Raw genomic sequence first — 14,949 nt, 5'->3', positions numbered from 1 at the left:
TCTGAAAGTTGATGGTCAGTTTGGGATGTTCTCAACAATACAAAACATATGCTAGAGAAGGAGAGAGAAAGAACTGTTAGTGCAGTGTATTATTAACCCCTTTGTTTTCAATACTGAAAAGAATTTCAAAAAAATCTTTCTGGAAAAGACTTAGGGGGGGAAAAGAAACTTTCAGAAGTTATTGAGAAGGATAATTAACCCATTATGGACTTTGCTCATTATATTTCTGTATTATGTCCTATTGATTAGTATTTCCTAAATCCATTTATGCTTCAGAGTTTCATTTAATTTGTAAATAAATATCTTGGTGCTTTTAGTTTGGAAAAAAAAACTTTGTTCATGGTTAATTGTCCATAATTTCTGAAGTGGTTGTTGAATGTAGCATGCAACTCCATTTAATCCACCATGTATTTTCCACTATTCTGATAATTGTTAAAATCTTGTGTCATACAACTCTGAAAGGACAGCTTAATAAAAGGTACAGCTTTTATGGATCATATGGTTCAAGGTCCACTTTTGTGAACTGCTGTGAAATAGTTGAGAAAGAAACAATTCTATCGAAACCTGAAATTATAATGCTTTTATAAATGTGACTGAAAAGTCCACTAAAAATGTTGCTTTGTTTTTTTTCAAAATGGTTATATATAAACAGTTTGTTCTGGGCCATTGATTTTTACTGAAGCAAATCCTTTAACCATCACAACATTTAATACTAGTCATTTTCCACATTTCTACATGTATTTTCTCAGTTAGTGTCTGTCTCCTTAGAAAACTTAAGGAAGCTTTCTTTGGCTTCAGGACTGGTTTGCGTAATCAAGTGCATAATAAGGCAATGCAAAGTATGACTCTCCCATAGCTCGAGTTTACCTGGTGGATAGCTGAGCCATACAAACCAAGAAAGTCCAAGATGTGTGCTTCAATTTGTGCTGAGTTAGCTTATCTCTAACAGGGCAGCAGTAGGATTGCTACAGTTGGCCTCCGTGCCCCTGGATTAGGTAGGGTAGAATCATCCAGGACTAAGGCTCCTGACCGCTATACTATAACCTTCACTAAAAGTATATGTCAGGTGAGGACAGGATCTCCACCACAGTCAAATACCCTGCTAACGCTCACTGTTAAGCTTCACACATGAATAATGGCCATTTGGGCAAGGCACGGAGAGAAACTGGTGCCAGTGCAATTCTATCTCAGCAAGAAGAGACCACCTTACAGAGAGGAAGGAAAGTGAGAAAATGGTCAGAACAAAAAAAGCAACTGTTAGGCAGCTGACAATTAAGGGAGTTATTAACCCTTTGAGCTGGAAATCCGCTGGTACATGATCTCAACAGTTATGCCAGAATTGTGCCTGCTGAGGAACTCTGCTAGTGACACCATTAAAGTTCACAGGGTCAGTGGACAAGGTTTCCAGGAGTGGGCCTTCTGTGGTTTGGGAGCATGTCTGCAGCGGCCCCTCCCCTACTGACGTCCCAGGAAACACTGGCAGGCCCAGGGATACACCCCCTCTGCAGCAACAATCTGGCTGTCCCTGTGGCTCCCTTACAAAAAGGGGCACTTTAAAAATTAGAACAAAATAATTTTGGCACTTCTCATATTCAGGGGTCCAGGCCTTAATCTCGGCCTGGACTCCCAATTGGACACCACTTCAGTTGTTTTGACCAGGTACGCCCAGTAAGTACTGCGCCAGTGCCATACCAGGTCCCGACTGAGGCCATGCCCCTCTCCCCTTATGTCAATGGCCTTGTAGGGGCAGGTGGAAACTCCCTAGCCTAACAAAGCCATACTGGATACTCTGCCTTCGGCTTGGCCCTGACCTATTCTGGTCCCAATTGAGTTTGCAACCATTCCATCAAACTCCTGCTGGTGTTTGAGCAATTTTGGGGCCTTAATGTCAGGTACATTTTACAAAATGTATACTTCGATCATAAAAATATTCAAAAAAGAATGTCTGTAATTGTTTAATGTTATAAACATGGGAAATAGGGAACTCAGTAAAGTGCTTAACACAGCTGTTAACTCTTGAAGCACCATGGCCACATTTCTTTGCCAGCTCTTTAACTTTCCTGCTGGTAAAATTGCCATGGAGTAAAAATGGATTATTTCATCAGTAGGAGTGCGTCACTGCAAAGTATAGAACTTACGGACTTGCCCAAAAACAAAGAAACTACAAAACAAAAGCAAAAAAGGGATAGAAAGTCTGATGAGATCTGATCTTGAAATACACATAACATAATATAATGCCTGATATAAAGAGTTCAATGCCTGAACAGCCAGTATAGTTTCTTTCCATAGTACACATCATGCACATATTGTATATAAGGAATGTTCTTGGCCATTCTGGCTGATGGAAAACTTTAATTTCCAGGCATGTCCATATAATTTTTTGACTGGGTGGAGAGTTTTGGGACATCTGCTATCTTAAAGGCAGTATATAAATGCAAGTTGTTGTTGAAATTTCTGCATCTATCCCTTAAAGCAATAGATCAGACTGCAAGGCAGCAGATTAATGCCCAAGACTAATTGAACTGAAGAGCTGGACCACACCTTGGCAAGGCGCTGTTTCTCTGCTGCTATTCCCATAAGGAGTCTGGTGAATAAGGCAGATGAACTGAGGGCACAGATAGACACGTGGAAGTACGATATCTTAGCTATTACTGAAACTTAGCTTAAAGAGGGGCAGGAATGACAGCTCAACGTTCCTGGTTACAGGGTTTTCTGATGAGATAGAGAGGGGCATAAAAAAGGAGGGGGAAGTCAATATTGGTTAAAGAAACAGTTACGACTGTGATGATCATCAAATGAGGCCATATGGGTTGAGCTAAAGAACAAAAAAGGGGCAGTCACACTACTGGGAGTGTACTATAGACCCCCAAACAGTCAGAGGGAGATAGAAGAGCAAATATGTAGGCAAATTTCTGAGAAGTGCAAGAACAATAGGGCAGGAATAGTAGGGGATTTCAACTACCCTAATATTAACTTGGATACAATCAGTGTAAAAGATATAGAGGGTGTAGAATTCTTAAATTGCATTCAGGAGAACTTTTTCAGCCAGTACGTAGCAAGCCCAACAAGAGAGGGGGCAGTCCTGGATTTAGTTTTAGGGAATGAAGCTGGACAGATGGAAGGAGTATCAGTGGGGGAGAGCATTTTGGTGGTCGTGATCATAATTCAGTTAGATTTAGCATGGTTATGGAAAAGGACAGAGATAGAATAGGAGTAAAAGTTATAAATTGGGGAAAGGCCAATTTTACTAAGCTGAGAAGTGATTTAGCAAAAGCAGACTGGAAACAGCTACTTGAAAGTAAATTAGTGTTAGAGCAGTGGGAGGCATTCAAGAGGAGATTCAAGGGGTTCAGAGTAAACATGTTCCCACAAAGTATAAGGGTGGGACTGCCCAATCTAGAGCTCCCTGGATGACAAGGAGCATACAGGGTAAGATAGGGCAAAAAAGGGAAACTTATGTCAGACACTGAGAGCTCAATACTACAGAAAGCCGAAAGGAGTATAGAAAGTGCAGGGGTGAAATTAAAAAGGAAATTAGGAAAGCAAAGAGAGGGCATAAAAAAATACTGGCAAGTAAAATCAAGGAAAACCCAAAAATGGTTTATAAATACATTAAGAGCAAGAGGATAACTAAGGAAAGAGTAGGGCCTATTAGAGACCAAAAAGGTAACCTATGTGAGGAGGTGGGTATGGTGCATAATGAATACTTTGCATCTGTCTTCGCAAAAGAGGGGGACGATGCAAAGATTGTAGTTGAGGAGGAAGACTCTGAAATATTGGATGGGATAAGCATGGTGAGAGAGGGAAGTATTAAGGGGTTTAGCATCTTTGAAAGTAGATAAATCGCCAGGCCCAGATGGAATATATCCCAGGCTGTTAAAAGAAGCAAGGGAGGAAATAGCAGAGGCTCTGACCATCATTTTCCAATCCTCCCTGGCGACTGGCGTGGTGCTGGAGGATTGGAGGACTGCTAACATAGAATCATTGTTTAAAAAGGAGAAAAGGATAGACCTAGTAATTACAGGCCAGTTAGTCTAACCTCGGTGGTCGGCAAAATATTGGAATCACTTCTGAGAGACAGTATAAACCATCATTTAGAAAGGCACGGATTAATCAAGGACAGTCAACATGGATTTGTTAAGGGAAGGTAGTGTCTGACTAACTTGATTGAAAATTTTGAGGAGGAAACAAGGAGGGTCGATGAGGGTAGTGCATTTGATGTAGTCTACAGGGATATTAGGAAGGCTTTTGACAAGGTCCCTTTTTTGACTGGTCAAAAAAGTAAATGCCTATGAGATCCAAGGGAAAATGGCAAGTTGCATCCAAAATTGGCTCAGAGGCAGGAAGCAAAGGGTAATGGTCGACGGGTGTTTTTGTGACTGGAAGGCTGTTTCCAGTGGGGCTCCGCAGGGCTCAGTACTAGGTCCCTTGTTTTTTGTGGTACGTATTAATGATTTGGACTTAAATGTAGGGGACATGATTAAGAAATTTGCAGATGATACAAAAATTGGCCGTGTGGTTGATGGTGAGGAAGAAAGCTGTAGACTGCAGGAAGGTAGCAATGGACTGGTCAGGTGGGCAGAAAAGTGGCAAATGGAATTCAATCCGGAGAAGTGTGAGGTGATGCCTTTGGGGAAGTCAATCAAGGCAAGGGAATACACAATAAATGGTTGGATACTGAGAAGTGTAGAGGAACAGAGGAACCTGGGAGTGCATGTCCACAGATCCCTGAAGGTAGCAGGACAAGTAGATAAGGTGGTTAAGAAGGCATATGGTATATTTTTCTTTATTAGCTGAGACATAGAATATAAGAGCAGGGAGGTTATGCTCGAACTGTATAAAACACTAGTTAGGCCACAGCTTGAGTATTGCGTACAGTTCTGGTCACATTACAGGGAAGATGTGATTGCACTGGAGAGGATACAGAGAAGATTTACGAGGATGTTGCCAGGACTGGAGAATTTTAGCTATGAGGAAAGATTGGATAGGCTGGAGTTGTTTTCTTTGGAACAGAGGAGGCTGAGGAGTGATTTAATTGAGGTGTATAAAATTATGAGGGCCTATATAGAGTGGATAGGAAGGATCTATTTCCCTTAGCAGAGAGGTCAATAACCAGGGGACATAGATTTAAAGTAATGGGTAGAAGGATAAAAGGGGACCCGAGGAAAGATTTTTTTCACCCAGAGGGTGGTAGAGGTCTGGAACTCACTAACTGAAAGGGTGGTAGAGGCAGAAACCCTCATCACATTTAAAAAGTACTTGGATATGCGCTTGAAGTGCCATAACCAACAAGGCTATGGACCAAGTGCTGGAAAGTGGGATTAGGCTGCGCAGCTCTTTTTCTGTGCCATAAGTTTTCAATGTTTCTATGGTGTGTTTTCATGTTCAGGGAGGTGCTTTGCAAAAGCAAGGGAGAAAAAAATTGGAGGAGTAACTGCAAACAGCCCTCAATCTTATTGCTGCATGGTTCACAAGAGGCTTGAGATGGTTCAAGCCCATTGGGAACAAGTCGCCTGCCTTCTCCCTTAGTCAAAGAACAGTTTGCAGTTCTTCCAAAACTTGTGGGGTGGAAGGCAAAAGATTCATGTAAAAAAATCAGTATAAGTGTATAAAACTAAAAAAAATCCAGCCCATTGTGTTCTTCAATTAAATTGTCATTTATAATGTTTTTATGTAAAAAAAACTACTGTACTCCTCCAGAGGTAAAATGGCAAAGATAAGAGGAATGTGATTCTTGTACATAACAGCCACTTGGTTTTTGGATTTCATGAACTGTATTTTAAGAATCCCAGACAGCTGCAGAGAATGGGATAATAGATGAAGTCATTCTTTCTGACACACTTACTGAATCTTTTGTTATTTAGTAAACTGCTCCATTAACCACAGCTAGGATAAGTATGAATCTATATACAGGTGCTAAACCAATTCAGAGGAAATCCTTTTTGTTTAGTATTGTGATTTGTTTGAAGACAGTTTGCCCATATAGCAGCAGTTACTGCACCCCAAAAATAATTAATTGAGTGAAGCGCGTTGAGACATTTCAACATGATACGGTGGAACACAAAATGCAACTTTTATTATTGTGTTTATCCACATAATCAGGCGGCAGGATAATAATAGGAACAACTTGAATCAGCATAAATAGTTGCTGTAGCGACTGGGACAACAACATTGGAGGCGGCAACAAAACTGCAAATTTGTTTCTGTTAAACAAAAGTATTTTGATGCTTCAAAACTGCAACCTTCCTGTTAAAGCTTCACTTGATTTCCATTTTTGAACTTGTCCAGATATCTTAGTTGTACTAGTGTGCATTTGCACCATTTTGAGTTCTCCAGCTGCTCACTTTGAAAATATATTTATTGTTTGCAAGCAACAAATTTTCCTTATGTGACACAAATTTCATTGGGCAGTGTGTAGAAGGGAAAAAAGGCTGTATTGATGCAGGAATTTACATTTTTGTGACATATGCTTCTTTATCCTAACTAGGCAGACAATCTTGTTTTGAATCTTGTCTGGAAACGATTGGTATTGTTTGTGTCTACCCAGGAAGAGCTTGTGAAGTGTCAGAGTAGATGGATGTTTGTCTGTGCAAGCTTTCCTGAATACAACACAAGAATCTAGATGTTTCTGGAGATCATTGCTGTAGCAGAGCATTCCATCTGAGGTTCATTTTATTAAAGATACAGCAGTCAGTAGTAATCTCAGCTGTTAGTTTCTTTACTGCCGCTATTGGAGCAAGATTTTTGAGGCTGAGGAATAGCTATGTGGAATGGTAATGTTTATGTAACTGAAATGTTGTCTTGGTCATTTGCTTCTAAAAATATTAACGAATAAAGATGAGCAAGCTTGGAATTGTAACTAAAACCATGGTAAGATCATTTGTAATTTACAAGCTTGATTTTTATAATAAATTACAAGGATGAGCGTAATAGACATACATTACAACTTCTAAATTACCAAAAAAAAATTATTTTACTAGATGTCATTTCAGGATTGTTTTGTGGTGTCATAGATTCTGTAACCCATTTACATATACACATTTGATAACCAGCGTTTTGACATTGTAATCCAATGCTCCAGACTGATTTGGAGTTGATGTGATAAACACTGACTAAGTTACTCATGGCCACAATACTGGTTTTTAATGTTATATTAAGGAGTTTTGCAGTATTAATCTTGCAATTTATAGAAGAAAACCGAAGAGGGAAAGGCAAGGTTCATTTCCATAAAGCACCCAGTAGCAAAATTAATACATACTTTTAGTAAAGTGGTTATACGTAGGGCCCAGTATACTTTGTAATTTCGATTCAGGAAATTTTCAAGATGGTAGCCAGAAAAATGGTAACATGTAAAGGCAATTGTATTTGAATGTTTCTCAAAACTGGAGATAGGTATGAATATTTTAGATGGCATAAAGAACAATATTAAATGACCCAATCTCCTAAAATTAGGAGAGGTTTAAAATAAAAGGATCTCTACAACTGTTCTATAAAATAGAGAACAGATACATAACTTGTTGAACCTTAGGGGATGAATATTTGTACATTACAATATACAGTTTTTTCAAACCTGTATAGGTGGTCCAAAAATGAGTTTTTTTGTTTTGGAACAACAACTTGCACTTATGTAGTGCCTTTCATGTAACAAAATATCTTAAAGTGCTGTACGGGAGATCAGATGACTGAGAAGCAAGTGACAGAGAAATTAGGGCAGGTGACTGAAAACGTAGCCAAACAGGTAGGTTTTAAAGAGATCATTCAACGTTGGGAGAGACTGGTAGCAAGGTAGAGTATAGGAAAGGAATTCCAAACTGGTGGCATGGTGGCAACAGCTCTGCCATTGATGGTGAAGCGGAGACAGGAGGTTGCATACCCAGATGGAGGGTTTGAGAAAATTGAAGCAAGACTATGGACGGGTTTGAAAATGAGTGTTCGGTTTGTTGGGTTTTATTTTACCATTTTTTTAAACTCGTCATTTTCCACTTCTGTGTTTCAAGGCTCTTCTTGTAGATAAGTCCTAGCTCCCAGTGTGCCATTGTTTTCACTTGCCAGATATCCAGATAAAATTTGTAGCGTGCCTGGGTAATAAGCAGAGAATCCTTTTCAGATCATTTCAGCTACTGGTTCTATCCTATACCTTCACGGGAACCTCCTTGTCGTCAAGTCGGCAGAAAAACACTACACTAGATTTTGTCTTAGACTTTAACTGCCAAACAAATTTGATAAACCATAATAAAAACAAGCTAATAGCAACAGTATCTGTTTACAGTAGTTGTCAAGCTTTGCTAGTTCCTCATATGGTGGAAAATAAAAGTTTGCAATTTCTATGCTAAACTAAAATACCAATAATTTTATTGCCTATTGGCTATTTTTTTCTCACCAATTACGAAGTTGTCTGGTTTGACTAACTTTGGAGGTTCTAAGCAGAATCCCTTCAAAGACTAAGGACGGAATCTGTTCAAAGATTCCAGATAGACACTCTGATTTGAAAAAGACAGGCTGATAAATACCTTGCAAATGGTGACTGGGACCAAACTATATTTAAATAACTGACTATTTTATCTAATAGGATGACTACAAGAGCAGGTCAGAGGCTGGGTATTCTGCGGTGAGTGACTCACCTCCTGACTCCCCAAAGCCTTTCCACCATCTACAAGGCACAAGTCAGGAGTGTGATGGATTACTCTCCACTTGCCTGGATGAGTGCAGCTCCAACAACACTCAAGAAGCTCAACACCATCCAGGATAAAGCAGCCCGCTTGATTGGCACCCCATCCACCACCCTAAACATTCACTCCCTCCACCACCGGCGCACAGTGGCTGCATTGCAGCAACTTGCCAAGGCTTCTTCAACAGCATCTCCTAAACCCACAATCTCTACCACCTAGAAGGACAAGGGCAGCAGTCACATGTGAACACCACCACCTGCACGTTCCCCTCCAAGTCACACACCATCCTGATTTGGAAATATGTCGCCGTTTCTTCATCGTCACTGGGTCAAAATCCTGGAACTCCTTTCCTAACAGCACTGTGGGAGAACCTTCACTACATGGACTGCAGCGGCTCACCACCATCTTCTCAAGGGCAATTAGGGATGGGCAATAAATGCTTGCCTTGCCAGGGCGCCCACATCCCATGAACAAATTTTAAAAAAAAATAATCTGTAACCTCACAGTCAAGCACATCTCTCATTCCTCCGTCACCATCAAATGGAGAGTTCAACGGAGAGTGTGGAAGGGTGTACCAGGACCTGGACACAGCACACCTTTAGAATGAGGAATGGAGCTATTATTTCCCTGCCCTCCAACCCAGCTTCACTTTCATATGTAGTCTTAACTCACTATGTGCAATGCCACAGGAGATTGACTATAGTATCTTTAATATGCTGATTGAATGCCCAGAATGTAAGTGCAAAGTAGTATTGTTTTCAAGTGGCGGAAAGCTCGGAATATAGTTGGTTAGTTACGTTTCAGGAATTTTGGAAATCATGTAAGTTTAAAAAACTGCACTAAGATGATAGGGGCTTAAAATGCTAATGAGCTAAGCTTTTATATTGTTTCTGCACAGACTGTAAATAATAAGCAATTCATTAGCCTATCTCAGCAATTGATAAACACCTCACATATTATGTTGGGAAATCTCTTGCACCTTCTTGCTGTGAACAGAGGTTGATCAGAGACAGAGATGCAGGCAGGTGGTCATGTTTTAAAAACAAAGCTGTGAAGGCAAACTTTGGGCTTGAGAATGCAAGAGGCTAATGAGAAGTTACTTTATTTAAGTCAAGTAAGATGATCCACTGATGTGGGGAAGCATTGTGTGTTCATTATTTTGTATTATTACATGGAGATAAGCTGTACTGTTTGAACTAAATGAATCTGATCATAACTGTTGGTCTGTATATACACTCGCTATGAAATAAAGCACTTTATCTGACCTTGCCTCACTGTGTGTTTTTTGGACCACCTTCGAAGAGATTGAAGCACTTCTGCAAAAGACACGAATATACAGTTCAGATCATAAAGGGATATTATTGTTGACCCCCACCTTGGTTTACACTGTTGTATGGTTGGAAATCGAGCAGTGTAGGCACATACCTAGACATACTATGTTCAGACAGCTTATGGGCATGACTAACACTGCAGTATGCCCTTGAGCATATAAGTACGTGTTAAGGTGTGCTTGTTTTTTTTTAATACACTTGTTATTCTGAGTTTTCACCAGCTTCTCCCCTCCCTTTCTGGAATCATTAATACATCCTGGCATACAATTTCAGAATCTGGTTGCTTCCAAACCAAGTGGCCATGCTTCATATGTGTGCCCAGCCAGGTTAGTCAACTGTAAACAATTTTACAACACCAAGTTATAGTCCAGCAATTTTATTTTAAATTCACAAGCTTTCGGAGATTTTCTCCTTCCTCAGGCAAATGTTTCAAGATCTCCTTGAAGCCTACGCATTTACGTTGTAAAATTGTTTACAATTGTCAACCCCAGTCCATGTATAAATGCGTAGGCTTCAAGGAGATCTTGAAACATTTGCCTGAGGAAGGAGAAAATCTCCGAAAGCTTGTGAATTTAAAATAAAATTGCTGGACTATAACTTGGTGTTGTAAAATTGTTTACAATTGTCAACCCCAGTCCATCACCGGCATCTCCACATCAGGTTAGTCAACCACAGTGGGCATCACAACCTATACTGATCCTGCCCTTATCACCTTTCGAACCTGAATAATTCTATGTTTAACATAGAATCTCATTAAATATGGATTAAACATATATTTAGAGAACATTAAAAGTGCTTCCAAAATGTGCAGATTTTTATTAAAGGAAATTATAATGTTTTTCCTTATAGGTAGCATGCAAAATGAGCAGTGCAATTGAAGCTAAAACAGTCTAGTTTAATATTGAGAGCAATGACAAGGTTTTTATTGAAGTATAAATGACATTTATTGGATTGGTGCTACGATTAATCTACCCTAATCATACAAATACTAAAAAGGAACTAAGCTTTTCAATAGTGGATAACAGAGTTTGTGTTGGGTAACATATTGACATCGAAAGAAAGTCTATCACTGCAGTAAAATGCGGAATCTATTTTTGGCGTAAAAAAGATATATGTATGTGATGGCAGCTGAACAGGATGACTTAAAATGATCCGTCCATCAAACATTTTATTAGTAATAATACAGATTTTTCCACAATAATATAAAAGATTCTGTAGATTAAATTGTTAAAGTTGGATTTTGATAACTATGAGCTGCAGTTGATAATTAAATCACACTCAACCCTAGAAATGTTGTACTACCTATTAGCTAATATGCTGTTTTATTTGTCCTCAGTGCAAACGGTTGGAGCAGGAGCTTCATCGTTTGGAAGAGCAGAACCAGACAATGGCAAACAACCCAAGACAGCTGACTACTGAAAACAATCAGCAACATGCCCTGAAGGTAAATCTCTTTCACTCTGAGTCAAATTAGGGTTGTAAGCCATGGATGCCATCTCTGTCCTACTGATATCTGTTGTGTACATTTCAGCACTAGTATGTTATGGTGTTTGCCAACAACTCCTTCTTTAAACATAGATGCAATGCCCTTCTGATGGGGTTTTATATATGTATTTATTTATGTAGAACATCAAATTGGAAGATAGACATATTGGGCTCAATTTTAAAATGGAGCCGGGAAGGGGGCGGGGGGGTCAAATTGAGGTCGGGAAACCCATTAGTACGGGTTTCCCGGACATCCTTACGATTTTGATGTTAGGACGTCTTATTTTTTTGTCGGTTTCCCGTCCGACTGACAAGCTGGTCTCAGTCAGACGGGAGACCAGCCAGGGAGAGGACGTCTTCAGGTAAGTCTGCAGATAAGTCTTTGTATGGATGGGGTGGGCACGGGGGGCATGGGTGGTCAAGGGGGCATGGGTGGTCAAGGGGGCATGGGTGGTCAAGGGGCACAAGTGGGCATAGGTTGGCACGGGGGTTGCGAGTCGTGGGGGATGGGATCGGGGTCAGTCACAAGGTGGGTGTCGGGATCAGGGGGCCATCACAGGGGTCCTCGATTGTTGAGGGGGAGGGTTAGGGATTGGAGGATCGGGGCTGGAGGGGGAGGATCGGGTTCGGGGGCGAGGGTCGGGATTCGGAGGTCTGGGATCGGGGGTCCGCGATTGTTGAGGGGTCGGTGCAAGTAGGCTTGTTGGGCCTGGAAGAAACAGTCCTGCTCCTCCGGGCCCACAAGCTGTGCCTTTCTAGGCACCTACCTATTAGTCTCGGGCCTTCTCGCCTCCTTTCACGAGGCATAAAACAGAAGGCCCTGGAATCCCAGACCCCCCGGGGTTGAAATCGGGAATTGGAGAAAAATGGAGGCCTGAAGCCTCCTCGAAAGGTATTAAGGCCCGACCCACCTCCTGGGAGCGGGATGGTCGCCCATCCCTCTTCCCGCCCTGGTGAAAACCGGAAATGGGCGGTTTGGAGGCGGGTCTGAAATGGTGGCAATTTTCAATGCTTCCTGCCCCCAACCCACCCGTTTTTTACTTTGAAAATTGAGCCCATTGAAACTATGCCATTTCAGTATCTATATCTGATCAACTTTGTTGACTCTTCTATTTCTAAATACTGTTTAGATTTTTTGTAGTTATTTGGAATTGAACAATGTATCTCCATTTCAAAGAATGTATTTATTTATGCTCATTATGTTTGAATTTATCTATTACTTGTGTTGTCTAAATCCACACTAACACTGGCCACCAAGGCATTTGATACAATTTAACAGTTGGCATTTTTGTAGATTCCATCCAATTCATAAAACTAAAGCCCTTTTTGCACAGTGATAATAATGTATTGTTTCTGAATATTTATGAATTTATGAGGTAAACACAAGAATTACAAACTGGTTTAAATCCAAAGCTTGGACTCGTGTAAATAGATTCCTGAAGTCATGCTGGTACTCATTTACTGGACAGAATAGACACTTTTACATAGACACTCATTTAGTTCAGATTTCTGGAGACTGACATCAATGAGCCAGCTCTCTGCATTACCAATACTACAAACTGGGTCTATAATTCCAACAGGCTAAAATCACAGATTTAGTAGCTGGCTTATATTCACAGGCCTCCCAGAATCCCAATTAAACAAGCACCAGTACAAAGGGCACGAATGTGGGCCTGGGCACAAATTGAACAACAGCTCCTAAATGATGTATCTCCTTGTGTAATATTTGGTACTATATGACCCATTGCAGGCAGTCACAGCTGTCTAGGAGTTATTCTGGGATTTATTGTTAAACAGGATGTTAGAGATTGTCATATTGTCAAAGCATCCAAGCTGTGTAGCTTTCGGTTTTATCACCGATTTTTCCCTCTGCCTTCCTGACTTAAAGTCATTTACCTGGATTCTCCTCTGAATTACTGTACATTTTGGGGTGAATTTGGGCCAGTAAACAGGATAAAATGCATTCTTGAAGGTTATTGCCTCAAATCTGCTCCCCAAAAAACTGCACCCTCCGCTATATCAGGAGGTTGGTGTTTCTTTGCATGAGTAGTGATCTTTTTAGTACTTTATGGGTTGAGTCAAGACTTTTGCTACAACTTTTATTCAGCACTGCTCAAAGTACTGTTTTGCATTCTAACATGGATTTTTTTCAAAGGAAAAACCTTTATTTTGATGTTATGAAAACATAGAAAAGGCTTGGTTGGGGGCTTTTAGAGTCATACATTACCAAAAGTATCTCTTCCCGACATGTTGACACTCACTCACTATACAGACCAAGAAGGCCTTACTTAGGCATTCCACAGCATGTGGAGGGTGCATAAGAAGGAGAGGAAATGGAACAGGAGAGGCAGCTGCCAGAGCAAGGAGAGCACAAATGAGAGCCCAGAACTTTCAATAAATAAAGGTTGACTTATTTCACACTTGCCTGTTCTTCCCCAGACCCTCACAAAGTCTTTCACTTTCCAAGAATTCTACCAAGGTCCATATGACAGAAGTCTACATTTCCCCTGCCATCATCCAACTCCCAAACATTGAAAGCATACACAGAAATGAACTCCCAACTCTGTGACCAAGACCACCAGGAAGTACCAAAAAATCCTTTCTCCTTTTTCACAACATCATCCTAACACCATTACTATACTTTGTGCCAACTAACTCTACTTTCTAATCTACGACGCCTAGGAAGTGCTGAGAGTGATTTGAGCTTGACGAGTGGGTGGCTGGGATGATTCCCCTGGAGCCTTAGACACCTGAGGCAACTCTCATCAGAGGGACCAACTTCTGGTAGTAAGAAGTGCTGGCCCATGTTTGAAGCTCCCTCATGTGAAGATGTTAGAGGATGCCTTAAGAAAGTGAGTTCACTGCCACACTCCAAAGAGACGTTGACATCTGCACCCACTTCTTACAGCCCATTGGTTTTCGGCATAGAATAAGAGATGCTATTGATTAATGTCATCACAGACCGACTAGTCCCAATGAAGTCTTGGAAGCTCTATGCAAGTTTGGCATTCAGACTGACCCTCAAGGCATCCATTGAGGCATTGCTGGTTCCCACTCTGGAAGTAAGCAACTTTAGAATTTCTTATTGGTGTCTTGATGTTGCAGAATTCTCCTGGGCTGTCACCCTGGGGAGGATGTTCTGCAGGTCATGAAACTTTCTATAATGTGTAATGGACTCCTCCTACTTATCCATCATCTCAACCATATGAGTGGAAACAGTTTCCATTGCCTGCACGTGACATCGATGCTCCTGAATCATTGTTCTTGTGAAGACTGGACCCCTAAGATCTGAGTCCCTAGGCTTCTCATTCAAGGGTAGCCGTTTCTCTCCATCTTTCCCCGCCCTGCCCCTCCCCGCCCACCCCCCCCCCCCCCCCCACCCTGCTGCTGTGGAGGATCAGCACTCTCTCTTCCATTCCCAGCTCCTCATTCTCACTAGTGCTCATTGACTCACCCGATGACAA

At 41.0% G+C, this 14,949-nt stretch overlaps 1 protein-coding gene across 12 annotated transcripts in view; it reads left to right on the top strand.

Annotated features, from left to right (window-relative positions):
• Positions 1-14,949, top strand: part of mipol1 (mirror-image polydactyly 1) — a 288,620-nt gene that overhangs the window by 159,336 nt on the left and 114,335 nt on the right. For 11 of the 12 annotated variants that reach the window (XM_067991462.1, XM_067991458.1, XM_067991457.1 and 8 more), the window contains one exon: positions 11,337-11,444. In XM_067991462.1, coding sequence (XP_067847563.1) covers positions 11,337-11,444 — 108 coding nt within the window. Of the gene's footprint in view, positions 1-8,569; positions 9,919-11,336; positions 11,445-14,949 lie in introns of those variants that run through there. The other variant, XM_067991466.1, reaches the window with a different exon arrangement.

The sequence above is a fragment of the Heptranchias perlo genome, chromosome 10 (genome assembly GCF_035084215.1).
Source record: "Heptranchias perlo isolate sHepPer1 chromosome 10, sHepPer1.hap1, whole genome shotgun sequence".
NCBI lineage: Eukaryota > Metazoa > Chordata > Chondrichthyes > Hexanchiformes > Hexanchidae > Heptranchias > Heptranchias perlo.
This window is presented reverse-complemented; position numbering and strand designations above follow the sequence as displayed.